This window comes from Nothobranchius furzeri, chromosome 5 (assembly GCF_043380555.1).
Source record: "Nothobranchius furzeri strain GRZ-AD chromosome 5, NfurGRZ-RIMD1, whole genome shotgun sequence".
NCBI lineage: Eukaryota > Metazoa > Chordata > Actinopteri > Cyprinodontiformes > Nothobranchiidae > Nothobranchius > Nothobranchius furzeri.
In genome coordinates this window covers 68,136,399-68,150,574 of record NC_091745.1, presented here as the reverse complement: position 1 = coordinate 68,150,574, position 14,176 = coordinate 68,136,399, and the positions used below count along the sequence as shown (strand labels likewise).

General features: G+C 39.6%; 1 protein-coding gene and 1 long non-coding RNA gene across 4 annotated transcripts in view; both read right to left on the bottom strand.

The window, feature by feature from the left end:
* Nucleotides 1-47: 47 nt before the first annotated feature.
* Nucleotides 48-14,176, bottom strand: part of LOC129162659 (uncharacterized) — a 64,776-nt gene continuing 50,647 nt past the window's right edge. For all 3 annotated transcript variants that reach the window (XR_011520534.1, XR_011520533.1, XM_070551043.1), the window contains 5 exons: nt 3,094-3,137; nt 2,905-3,008; nt 2,317-2,765; nt 2,027-2,197; nt 48-1,951 (listed from right to left, as the gene is read on the bottom strand). Coding sequence is in view for 1 of the 3 variants with exons in the window: in XM_070551043.1 (XP_070407144.1) it covers nt 1,723-1,951; nt 2,027-2,197; nt 2,317-2,477 (561 nt within the window). In the remaining 2 variants the exon portion in view is untranslated. The remainder of the gene's footprint in view (nt 1,952-2,026; nt 2,198-2,316; nt 2,766-2,904; nt 3,009-3,093; nt 3,138-14,176) is intronic.
* LOC139069863 (uncharacterized) lies at nt 4,416-8,325 on the bottom strand. Its single transcript, XR_011520536.1, has 2 exons — nt 7,405-8,325; nt 4,416-6,134 (listed from the first exon to the last, which is right to left on the bottom strand). It is a non-coding gene; the product is annotated as an uncharacterized lncRNA (long non-coding RNA).

Sequence of the window (14,176 nt, the reverse complement as noted above, 5' to 3'; positions counted from 1 at the left end):
TAAAATCTTACCTTTTTCGGCTACAGATGGCATTGTTTTACCACTGGCAGTTTGTTTGTGTGGGATTAATAAAATAATACAAGTGTTTTATTTTCTGTCTACCTCGTTATAAAGTTGAACATTTAAAATGCAAATAAATTTAGGTGTGTTTGTTTAACCCGTTAGTTGGTATGGTCCAGACGCTGATAAGAGTTTCAAAGCACTGTTTGTTAATGACTAACCTGGTGGAAATGACCCACATCCTCCTGCACTGTCCTCGTGCGTCATTTTAATCATTCTTTTCAAATATACTATTTAAATGTTCTTATTATCCCGTTTTTTAAAACAAACAGGTTCTTGATTACACTGGAAGGTTTGGTTTGCACAGGTTGGAAAAACTATAGGCCTCATTTATACTTCATATTTAATTTAATTTTTTATTTGCTACAACCGGGGCTGTTTTCAGTCCATTTGTTTGGGACAACAGCTGAAACTGGTGAGAGGTTGGCAGATGTGTCAAAATTATTCACAGCAATGTATTCAGAAGATTAGATAATAGGCTATTTCTTTGAAGCTGAGTAAGATTTTTTTCTCCAGTAAAAGTCGAAAAGCACTTCAAAAGTACTGGAAGAACAAAGGTATCACAAGTTGTTCAAGTAAACACCACAGCACAAGAAGAAGAAGAAACAATTTGTATATAGCATCTCTCAAAATAAAAATCACAAGGTGCTTCAAAAGAGTAAAAGATATAGCCATTCTGGGGGGGGGGGGGAGATTATACCGGTGCACCATTTCTCTGACCTAAAAATTTCCCACATCACAAATGAGCTTCAGACAGCAGGTTTTGGAGTCTTATTTTCTGGTGTTGGGACATCTTGCCTCAGATTGGATAACAGCAATGAGACTCCACTGACTTGCAACATTGTCATTTTATCTCCACAAATACCACACGCCTGAAGGACTTCTGCTGTGTGGTGGAGTTGCTAACGCTAACGGCTAGATTCTACTAGCCGAAACCTCCTCTACTGTTTCCTGGATGCTAAAACAGCAGCATCCTTCCCTTTTTAAAATCAGAGTCCTCCATAACCTGCCCCCACTCCCACGCTCCACCACCTTGCTTCACCCCACTCCCTCATCTCCTTTTCCCCACAGAACCATTCTCAGAAATTGGGACGACACGTATTTCCCCATTGTCTCATACAAATGTACGTACTGAGCTTAATCATCTTTATTTCTGCACAACGTAACAGACCATCAACAGGAAAAGAAAAGGTGCTGATATCCAGCTCATAGTTAATATAAAGAAACATCAGTAAAGCGAAAATATATAAAACGTTTCTATGTAGGCCTTTAAGTGCATTTGCATGGTCAAACGCGCGTGTGTGAATGTGTGTGTGTGCGTGTGTCTGCAAGATACCTGCAAATTGAGGACATTGGCAGCAAAGTGAGGACATTTTTCTTGTCCTCACTTTGGGACAATTTCCGAGCTCGACTGGTCAGTTTTAGAGGTGTGATGTGAATTAAGTTTCAGTTAAGGTTAGGGTTAGGCACAATCCAGTCACTAAAGTGAATGGAAGTCAATGATGATCCTCACGACGAATGCTAGACTAGATTGTGTGTGTGTGTGTGTGTGTGTGTGTGTGTGTGTGTGTGCGCTTGTGTATGTGCACATGGGTGTGTGTGCATATTGTGCATGTGTGTGTGTATGCACATGCGTGTTTGTGTGTGCGTGTGGATTTTATCTTAGCGTAGCAAAGTTGTTGTTGGAGGGAAAATCGAGTTCCCATTTTCTTTCTGACATGTTCGGGGAAAGGGCTCTGACACAAGACATGCAGTATCGACTACAGACACAGATGCGTTGTAAAAGCAAAATGTTGATTTAAAACGAGACCAGATCAGAGCACTGGACAGAGACGGGATCAGGGAGCACTGTATAAGTCCAGTGGGGTTGGGTTTGGAGCTGTGGCAGCGCCTGTGGCAGAGCAGAGTGATTAGCCTTGGTTGGGTGAAAGGATTTTAGTGAGAATGGTTCCAGTTCCAGACTTACTGTTGACTGAGGGAGGGGGGAGACAAGGAGGGAGCACTGGTCCAAGGTGATAGAGGGTCCTGATGAGGTGGTGAAGGTGAGTGGAGGGATGATGAGAAGAGGAGACGTGGCCTATAGGTATGAGTTCCTGAATGGGTTGCGGTAGGAGTCTGGAGGTGGCAAACTGAGATCCTGAGAAAGAAATCCAGAAGATAAATCCTTAAGATGAGTTGTGATGGCAAAAATCCAACTGACAAGTTTCCTAAGACCTAGAAACAAACAAGATCAAATGGTTTAAAGGCTAGAGATACCAAAACTGAGCAATCATCCTTCGAGTATGAGTTTTCTTCACGCTGGCGAAAGCAGAATCAACTGCAGCTGTGTGCTCTCTCCAACTCCACATCTGGGAAAGCAAGCTCAGAGAGTTGTGAGGAGGTGTCATGACTTGTGGAAGGCGTTTAACCCAAGACATGCAGAATCAGCTCAGGAGTCAGGAGATAAGAAATTAAAGTTTTTTATTACACAAACGGGAACTAAAGTAGCACTGAAATCCAGTGAATTATGCCGTGGGCGATTGTTCAGAGTTCTTAGCTCAGCGAGTTGCGGGGCAAGCGGGGTGCCAAGGTGACAAGTGAAGCGATCCAGCCGGACGGGAGGTGAGGAAGCAGAGAGGAGAAATGCAGGAGCGGTGGAGGAGGATGAGACGTGTATGAAGATCCGTGGTTCTTAGCAGAGTTTGGTGAAGGCTGTGGTGGTAATCCTAGGAGGGCAGACAGACGGAGCTTCAGGAGCAAGTTCAAAATCGAAATCCAATAAATAGTCCAAGGTCAAAATCCAAATAATCCAAACATGCAAGGTCAAACTTCTACGAGCAAACAAGTACGAGTGGCAGGCGTTACCAATACTGGAGTAATCATCCGGCTTCGAGTAGTGTCTCCATCCTCCTTTTAAACCCGAGCTCCAAATGATTAACTCAGCACAGCTGGTACCTCTCCGCTCCTCACTCGTGGAACACAGAACCCCAAAGATTGTTAATTGAGGAGGAGGACTCACCTAGACCCGAGAACGATGACAGGAGGGCGACTCACCTCGGACCGGGACACTTTCCTTCTTGAAGGGGAATTCTCACAGACTTTTCCCAGAGAAGTTTGGAGTTGAAAGACAAGATGGAAGGCGTGATTAGAGATAAATGATTTAGATGAGGAGAAAAAGATGGTAAATTTAGCTTATTGTGATGATATTTAGATGTCATAGATTATTCGTTATTCAACTCCAGAAATATTGTGTTCCTTGCCTGGGCTTGGATCATGCCAAAATTAGGGGCAACTTAACACTGTGCACTATGTGCTTTGAGTATGGAGTACAGGTTTTTTTAGGTTTTATTTTGCGTAATCATCAGTCACACAGCTAGACTCGGGACCCAAGCTTTAGTCCCATAAGCTGAAGTAAATTAGATGACTAGATATGTCTTTTACAATTCAACTGTTTTGATTCAGTGCAATTATCATTTGCTTACAGACTTTTGCAAGATCAAAGAACCTATTTACCACAAACAAAAGTACATTTGTGCTGTTGATCACTTTTGTAACATTTGAAGCAAGAAAGTAATGTAATTATGTTCAGCTTTGCCTGACTTCCTGGAGCATGGAGCAGTCTGTGTACAGGAAGTCGTGGTTAGGAAACTGTGCACTCATTCTGATGTAGCGCCCAGAAATGGTCAGTTTTTCATCTACAGTTTGACCTCTTCAGTATCCGGTCATATGGAGACATGAATTGCATCTGGTGCCTTTAATCTGCTGGATTCTGCTATTCTATCAGCTGAAGTCAAGGCCTCTGCAGCTTTGCACACAGTGTTCCCGTTTCAAGGCCTTCAGCTTTCCTCCTATCGCTTCTACAGGATTCCTCCTGCCTCTGAATAAAAGTGAACATTTTCAGTTCATATGAGTTAATTAATCATGAAATGAAATGAACAATATGGTTAAATGAAATGTTTTGATTTATCTGTGCTTAAATTAATAAGGATGAAATGAAATATATGACCCATATATTTAATCAGTGTACGTGACTGGACATCAAGAAATGCCTGCCTTTAAACATTGAAACTTGAGTGAATTAGGAATTCACCTGAAATAAAAATACAGAAATAAACGCGGAGTTCTGGTCAGTTTCTACAGCATCTGGCTGATTGTTCTGAATAACCATATGAGCCATGTTGCTTTCCATCTGCCCATGAGCTCCTACTCCAACCAGCATCATTCCCAGCTGAAGAGCCAGGACTTTGTGTTAAAACGCTGCACTAGTGAGAACTGAATGCAGAAACTTTCCCTCAGAGGAGGTTTGGGTGAAAGATGCTGTTAAAAAGATAAACTCTAAACGGATCCATGCTCAGTTTAAAGGAATCTAGACAGTATTTCCATTTCACTTTTATTTGAATTTGCTTATACACTTTTTTATCTCTTTTTTCATTCAAAATTTCTAAAATAAACACAAGCAAATACAGCACATAAACATGATGAATAAAAAACATTGGAATGAAAAGGAGCAGAAAGAAGGAAAAATCTTATCATTTCCGCCCCTTTTTCCGTAAAACATACACAATACAACCTCAGTCCCTTTCTACTTTTTATATGTAATCATTTTAATTTACCCTTTCACAATAACTTAATGCATTTGATTTTATACATTTTTAAATACAGCAAGTGAGTTTGATTCTTTAATTTCTCTGTTAAGTGCATTCCACAAACTTACACCATTTACAGAAATATTACATTCCTTCATTTTGGTTCTTCAGTTTGGCTCTTTTATGGAAAATGAACAAAGGTTGAGTAAAAGTTTTGCATGTAGCTCCGCAAATTTCCAAACAATAAATTAAATACGGTTCAATCAGTGAGTGATACAACATTAATAACCCAGACCAATGTAGTAGAAACTTGACTCGATATAATACTGCTATGGCTTTGGCAACTTTCCCCTTTATATAACTTATATGTGAATTCTAAGAGAGACTCTCATCAAACATGACTCCAAGAAATTTGGTTTCTTTTACTCTTTGAATTTCCATTCCATCTAACCTCTTGATTAATGAGACCAGGGTTTAGAGTTCAATTCCCAACTGGTGGGTTGCCAGTTTAAACCCAGTCTGTGGCCCAGTCCCAATACCCGTACTACGCCCTACGGTATTCTGTGAAGTGCACTTGGAGGAAATGCTCAGTAAGGTTTCGAGTGCGTGGTACACAAGTGTGCAAACAACAGCTGAACTGGGACAGGGAGCATTGTGTCATTGAGTGCATTGCATGCTGGGATGCTGGTTGCTGTGATATTTTTAAAAATACTTCATTAACAACTTTCAAATAAATAATGCAGACTTGGATGAAGTGCGGATCAACAGTGCAAAAGGGGCGCGATCAACTTCGGCACTTGAGAATCAGCACACCAGACTCACCTGCACCCCTGGCAGGGATCGCGTAATTGGAGGGCACGAGTTGTGGATGTGGGATTGTGCCTTTGTCTTTGTCAGTGGTTGTGTCCTTTGGCGAGACGCATCGCCCTCCTTGCCTGCTGGTGGTTTGAGGGACTGGTGGTGTCTGTGCGGCAGTCTAGCTTCTGCCAGTGTGTCCCGAGAGGCTGCGGCTACAATGTAGATCCTCGCCATCGGTGTGTGTGTGTGTGTGTGTGTGTGTGTGTGTGCGTGCGTGCGTGCGTGCGTGCGTGTGTGTGTGTGTGTGTGTGTGTGTGTGTGTGTGGGTGAATGATTGTTGCGGGTGAAAGTTCTCAGTCATCCAGGTCATGGTAATCCAAGGGTTCAAATGAAAGCAACGGGACTTCTTTGGTTTCTTGAAGACGTTTCTCTTTTCATCCGACAAGCTTTGTCAATTCTGACTGGAATGATTGTTGTGTTTTTAGAGTCCTCTGACTCAGCAAAGGACTATACATGGAGGTTGTTTATCATTGCATCTGATTAATGATGCATTAAGATATTATTATATAAAAGCATGCAGGTTTAAAAAATCAGCTACTCTAAAAATCTCTCAGTAGAAGACTTTCGTCTGGCTCTGCAGGTTGTTATGGAAAAATCAGGTGGAGCTGAGATGGCATCTGTCCCGCTTGGTGGCACCAGCTTCTTGGATTCCTGAACAAGAAGAAACAGATAAAATTTAAAAAATAAATGTTGTTAATTACATGACTTTAGCTGGTGTGCAAATGGGATATGCTGGTGGTGGTCAGAGAGACCGGTGGCGCCAGTGCTCGGCAGCCTCGCCTCTGTCAGTGCGCCCCAGGGCAGCTGTGGCTACATTGTAGCTCACCCCCATCAGGGTGTGAATGTGTGTGTGAATGGGTGAATGACTGATTGTGTTGTAAAGTGTCTTGAGGGGTTCCAGGGCTCTATAAGGCCAACACATTCTCACACCCGAAGTGGCTAAAACTGACGATGGGTGAACAAGCATTTGTTTCTGGTGCGTCGGGAGGCGCCATGCAGCGCTAGAGCGTTGGTTTCCGAAGCCCGCAGGAAAACACACATTTCACCGACATTTTACCTATAACCTCTTGCTATTTAACCTTCCCCTCCCCCATCCTAACCTTAACCCAGTTTCTCATTGTAAACTTCGCGTTAACCGTGTTTGAGAGGGACGACACAACTAGAAACAAAGTGGGCCTCCATTGACTTTCTTTCATTTTAGAGACTCCACCATGCCCAACCCTAACCATAACCAATCAGGTTTTTTCCCTAACCCTAACCTAAACTAACCTTAACTAAAAGTTGTTATACACCCCACAGGTTAAAGTGAAAAATTGTCCACTTAAACACATAAAGACACACAGCTGTGAGGCTTGAGCAGACAACCGGAGCAGAATGCAAAATCAGAGTCTAAAAGGAACACTGCTCACAGCTGCATCTTTTGTTTAGGGCGGCCTTCTCTGCACGTTTTTTGACCTGAGAGGGCATGTCCTCTTCTAACATAATGGTTGCAACGGTTATGGGTGAGGGTTAGGACACGCATTTTTTAAGTGGATGTTCCAACTCGCGGCTGGGTGGAGCTGAAACAGATCACGAGGGGGAACTCAAATCGACGTAACACCGGCGCTAGTGTGTAAGGGGACTATGAGTTTCTCGGATGGCCAAAAGGAGCACCTTGGGATTCCCCCAGAAGAGCTGGCCCAAGCAGCTTTGAGGGAAGTCTGGGCCTCTCTGCTTAGTCTGCTGGCCCCATGACCCAACACCAGATAAGCGGAGGAAAATGGATGGATGGATGGATGGATGGATGGATGGATGGATGGATGAGAAAAGAGAACTAATCTTCTCTGATAGAGTTTGTTAAAACTTACAAAACAGTCGTTTAAAAAAAACTCATAGTTATGTGCATGCAGATTTAAATGAAAATTAGTGATAAACATCTCACCATGACTGCCTTTGTTGGCCATCTTCAATTCTGTAAAGAAACAAATGCATGACTTTAACACTTTTAATCCTGACTGAGATTTTATTATCTTCACTAAACCAAGATTCACAACAAGCAGAGGATGATATCTGGTCTCATGGGCTGTAAGAGTCTTATTTGTAGGATAACGACACAAGATCCGTCATGCGTGTTCAGGTTAAGCCACACTTACGAAGAGGATCAGCTGGGCTCCAACCGCTGAAATTTAAAGAAAGAATTTTCACAACCAAAAGACTTCCACCCGTCAAGCATTCATTTGATGCAGAATTTTGCACACCAACACAATGAGAGCTTAGCTCTGGAGAGAAAACAGAAAATAAATCACATCACTCGTCATGCTATAGCTCCAAATCATATTAGGACTTCTTTATTTCTGCACTAATTTATTCAGAACAATTTAGATGCGGTATCTGCAAAAATGAAATTCAACATTGCATTGTGCATGACGTTTTCCATGAAGGTTGAATATTAAATAGTCTCCTACACCTATCTCCTGCATTAGCTTTTGAAATTCTGCCGTCTGAAGCTCAACTAAGGCAAATTGTCTCCATTCGTACATGCTTGTCTCTCCCTTGTGGAGCTGACGGAGAAATATAAATTAGGCTTTATAAAACATCTCAAACTGTCTAAAGTACTAGCTGTTTCAATATAACCAGACTGAAAAGAGTGCAGGTTTAAATTTTACTTACTTCTGAGGAAAGATCACCAGGACACTGTCTTCTCGTGCCTTCTCCCGGTTTGAAGCCTGCTTTTTTCAGTCATAGAACCACTCTGACATCTGGTGGTCACTTCTTATAACTCTTTGACTACGTTTTCAAATCAATCAATCAATCAAAGCTTTATTTATAAAGTGCCTTCCGCAACCCTGTCAGGAAGCCCAAGGCGCTGAATATATATATATATATATATATATATATATATATATATATATATATATATATATATATATATATAGTTTTCATGGCTCATAGACACATGTTAGCTACATAACCAATTTTAGATCATTAAAAATAAATGTACTTCTATCGTTTATAACTACAGGATCCTGAGATACTATAGTTTTCCTCAGAAAACATATTTGTCCCTTCAACACAAATTTAGACTAATTTCAAAGGAAACTCAAATTTCCCAGCTTCCATCCAGCACTCAATTGCACCATGTAAACACAAATCAGTCAGGTGAGAAAAGAGTCTGAAAAGGATTTTTGTACTTGTAAACTGATACGTGTGTAATGTAGTTTTGCCCATGTGTACCAGGTGATTTGTGTGAGTTTAATGATTTGTATGTGTAGGAGCTGAAGTAAACACAAGTTGCAAATGAAGAGTACACGTTACACATGTTTAGATCTACACACACACACACACACACACACACACACACACACACACACACACACACACACACACACACACACACACACACACACACACACACACACACATCCACACACACACACACACACACACACACACACACACACACACACACACACACACACACACACACAAATCTAGATGCATTTATTGGTCTAACGTGATATTTGATCAAGCTGGACGTTTCCCTGACGAGATGATCATCGTGTGATTTGTGTCTGTAAATTCCATTCATATAAAATGTTACCAATAAACCAGTTTCTCAGCCGGTAAACGCCTCCGAGTTTTTTTCCTGATGCCGTTTAAAAGACTGTTGGCTCTAATTGTTGCTACACCAAATTTCGGTCTGCTGGAGAACAAATACACCTGAAAACAGACGTTAGTGAAACATGTTTATGTAGTAGGTAGACAGAACGAGTAATATGAAACAGACAACACATGTTATAAAATAATGACTAACTAAAATAAACCTATTTTAGTGAGAACTGTGGAAGATCTAGATTTAAAGTAATTTTCATGTTACTGAGATGTAAGGAACAAGCCAGAAATCTCTGACAATATAACAATGTCAAAGGAGAAAATTCATTAGTTTATTTGTACAAAGAATATGTGTAGAAAATGTAATTTTACTATTTCTTCTGACCGGCGCGCGCTCCTGATGCAGAGGACAATTATATAGGGGAGGGTTATACTTTTGCACGACACCTAAATTCTGTGACTTTGTTGAGCCCAAGTTGCGCCCATCTACTTCCGGACCATGGAAAAACTGAAGTTAAAGGACTATTTTATAATCCCATTTGATATATCTGCCATGGATTACACCCAAGATGGCCGTGAATTTTAAAGACACATGTTTATATAAAAAAAGCTCTTATTTTCGAACAAGGCAAATGTTTTTCTATGTTTTGTGGGAAAATACGTCCAGGACTACAAATGCCAATAGTATATGGCTGCAGATCCGGAGACCGCAGATTCAGGCTGACTGCAGTTACCGTACCATACCATACCATTTTATTTATAGAAATGCTTTCAACATGGCATTACAACCGACCAAAGTGCTGTACAAAATAAAACAAAAGCATAAAATAGTAAAATAGTTACGTCATAAAACAATTAATAAATAATACAACTAAGTATGGCTACAAACAAACAAAAACAATGAAAATATTAAAAGTAGTCAGACGACAGATTTAAGATGGGAAGACGACAGTGGAAGGAGGTATGACAAAGTGTTGATGCTAAGAATCGAAGGCCATGGAGAAGTAATGCGTTTTCAGCCTCGATCTAAAGATGGCATGCGAGGGTGCTCGTCTAACCAGGAGGGGTAGTGAATTCCAAAGTTTTGGGGAACAGATACAAAAAGCCCTTTCCCCGCGAGTCCTCAAACGCGCCTTAGGGACGGTGAGGAAGAGTTCATCTGCAGACTTAAAAGCATGTGAGGGGTGGTAGAAATGGAGGAGTTTGCTCAGATAGGGAGGGGCCTGACTGTTCAAACATTTGAATGCAAGTAGTAGGATTTAGAAGTTGATCCTGAACTGAACGGGCAACCAATGTAGTGTTTTCAGAAAGGGTGCGATGTGCTGTCTTTTGTCAGCTCCAGTCAGAAACTGTGCTGCCGAATTCTGGACAAACTGAAGTCTGGACAGAGCAGCTTTGCTGATGCCGTATAAACAGGAGTTTGAGTAATCTTGCTGGGATGTAATGAAGGCTTGAATCACTGACTCTAGAAGACGGACACTCAGGATGGGCTTTAATTTAGAAATGCGCCTAAGGTGGTAGAAACAGGACTTGATTGTGCTGTTGACCTGAGCGTCCATCTTCAAGAAGCTCCAGGCCACAGTCCACCTACCAGCCACTGTGGGCAAGAGGTTTTTGGACTATACCAGGTGCCAGCTTGATCCAACATGGGGCCAAAGAAAGCAATCACAGCTGAGGAAGGAGATGACATTAAAAAATCCCTGGAATTTATGACAGAGGAAATTTCTACTATCAGAAAGCAGCAGATTACCATTTTGACCTTAGTGGAGGAAGTAAAGACTCTCCGCCTGCAGAATGCTGAAAAAGACAAGCGTGTGTTGTTGTTAGAGACAAAAGTGGCGGAATTGGAGCAGTACACCAGACTAAATTATGTCATTGTCAGTGGTTTACGGATTAAACCCCAAACATACGCCATAGCAGTAACTAATACCAATAATGGTCAACAGCCCGATGAGGAAGAAAATACTTCTGTGGAGCAACAGGTGGTAACCTTCCTCAAGACGAAGGCTGTTGAAGTGGACTCTTGCAACATTGAAGCATGTCACCTGCTGTCTCGAGGGAGTAACAGTGAAAAACAAGCTGTGATAATAAGATTTGCCAATAGGAAGCACAAAATGACTCTCATCAAACAAGGTAAAAAGCTGAAAGGAACCTATGTCTACATGAATGATCATCTCACAAAACAGAACGCAGATATTGCAAGAAAGGCTAGATACCTCAAAAAAGAAGGAAAAATTCAACATACTTGGACTTCAAACTGTAAAATATATGTCAAACTGAAGGGAACTCCTGAACAAGCGAAGGTGTTGCATATCAGGAGTATGGAGGAGTTGGACAAGTATTAAACCAATGGAGGTATGATGGCATACAAACTGAGATAAATCTCATGGTGGACTCACAATTAACTGATTCAATAGTTACTAATTCTGATAATGTTAATCTGGATAGTCAGGATTCAGATTTTGAGATTTTTCGGTACACTGAATACAATTTTATGGACATGGAAAGTGACTTGGATACGGAAAATAATTTTCTTTCAAGGATCTCTTGCTGTAGCAAGTATTACTCAGATGATCGGTTTAACCAGGTTATAAAGGCTGAGGACAATAATTCACTTTAATAGTAGGAGTATTCATGCAAATTTTAGTAGAATTAAAGATTATTTGGATGATATCAAGGGCACATTTAGCGTAATAGCAATGTCAGAAACATGGTGGAATGATTATTGTGACCTTAGCTTTGAATTGGATGGCTATGAAGCCAATTATCAATTGGACCAATTAATTTCAAAGCGCCTTGTGATTTTTATCTTGAGAGGCGCTATAGAAATGATACTTTCTTCTTCTTCTTCTTCTTCTTCTTCTTCTTCTTCTTCTATTAATAGACAAAATAAGAGTGGAGGAGGTGTTGCACTATATGTTGATAAGTATTTAAATTACAAAGCTGTAAAAAAATGTCGTTTTCAGTTGATAATTTATTTGAGTGTATATCTATAGAAATATCAAAGTCTAATATGAAAAACATTGTTGTCAGTTGTGTATACACGCACCTGGGTCTGATATGCATGCCTTTTAAAATGGCTTGAAGGAACCTATTCAACACTTCAGAAGACAATTTTCATTTGTGGTGACTAACATTGATCTCCTAAATCCTAACAAATTGAAGCAAATAGATCAATTTATTAATACAGCACACAGTTTAAGCCTTTACCCGACAATTACTAAACCAACTAGAGTAACTTCACACTGTGCAACATTAATTGATAATATTCTAACAAATAACATAGAGAATAATATAATAAGTGGTCTCTTAGTTAATGATATTACTGACCACTTACGAATTTTTATAATTTATGATGATAATTATAGGAATAATAATCCAGATAATAGTATAAGAACAGTTAATACAACTAATGCCTTGAAGAACGAATTGATGAGACAGACATGGGAGGAAGTGTACCAGCAAACTGATGTTGACAAGGCTTATGAGACCTTTGTAAGAATACTTATTTCATTGAATGATAACAATTGTCCCTTAACAAAATTTAGTAGCTCAAGAAAAAAAGAAGGGATAATCAACCATGGATGACGAAGGGGATAAAGTGTGCCTGAAAAAAGAAAAATAATTTGTACCGGTTGTTTATAAATATAAAAACTCCAGAAGCTGAACATAAATATAAAATATATAAGAATAAGCTTACCAATATAATAAGAATATGTAAAAAGGAGTATTATTATAAACATTTGAATAATGCTAAACATGATATTAGAGAAGTGTGGAAAATATTAAATAATGTAGTTTGACCAAATTTAGGTAATGATAAATTTCCAAAATATTTGGTTGAAAACAGTATTGTAAAACATGATTATGGTGATGTGGCTGATAGCTTTAATAAATTCTTTGTAAATATAGGGCCGTCATTGGCAGAAAACATATCTAGCTCTTCAACATCGCATACACCATTCTTAAAAAAAAAATCAAACCTAATCCTCATTCCACATTTCTTTCAGCTGTAGAGGAACAAGAAATAATACAAATTGTAAAAACATGTAATGGTAAAACATCAACTGACAATCATGGCATTGACATGATGACGGTAAAAATGTAAATTTTGTTTGTTTGATTGAGGATAAAACATGTTATAAGAAAATGGCTATGACACTCAGTGCAGGGAAAATATTTTTTTTGTTTTATCTTTCCTGAAATTTGATTTGGGGGGATTATATAAGCTACAGGAGCTTCTTTCCCTTCCTATGGAACATGTTCTACACACACACACACACACACACACACACACACACACATATATATATATATATATATATATATATATATATATATATATATATATATATACATACATATGTATGGGTTTCTTTTTGAATACTTTCATTTGTCTATTGATTTACATGTTCAATAAAGAAGGAAATGAGAATAACAGGGTCCACTTTTACTCCCTGGTTTGAAGTGGAGAATGTTATATGAGGAGAAAGAGAGTGGAGGTCAGGTGACTGGGTCGCTCTAGCAGTGTCGGGGCTAAAAACAATGAACAGTTTCAAGCTTCTACTGTTTTTGAGACAGCACCCTCTAAAGGATGAGTGTTCAATTGCAACAGTAGATTCAAAACATGCCTTTAAATCATATTACTTAAGTAAAATGTTATTAGAAGTTAGAAATGCCAGAATTTTACTAAAGCAATTGATTTAGCATTAAGAATATCACATCAAACTATTAAATAATCGACCATTCTTGTTCCATTCAACTGAAACATCTTTTTGTGTTACTTTACATTCACACAATACTTTTCCAAAGCACATTGTGAGATCAACCACTCTATAACACCTTGATGGACAAAAACACAGTTTGGGTAAGTGGCTCCTCAATCCAATGTAGGACGGAAATATCAGGAAATTCTTCATTTCTGCAGCCATCAGGATTTCAAATCTGAATTTGCTTTCTCTGGGTCTGCAGCGATACCCTTCTCTACAAATGCGCATCACCATATTGACGTCATTGAACCAGACACAGAGATAAGCAGAGGAAAACTTGCTGTAAGTTTAGCGAGCCTTGAAAAAAGAACAATTATGAGTCAACTGGTAAGC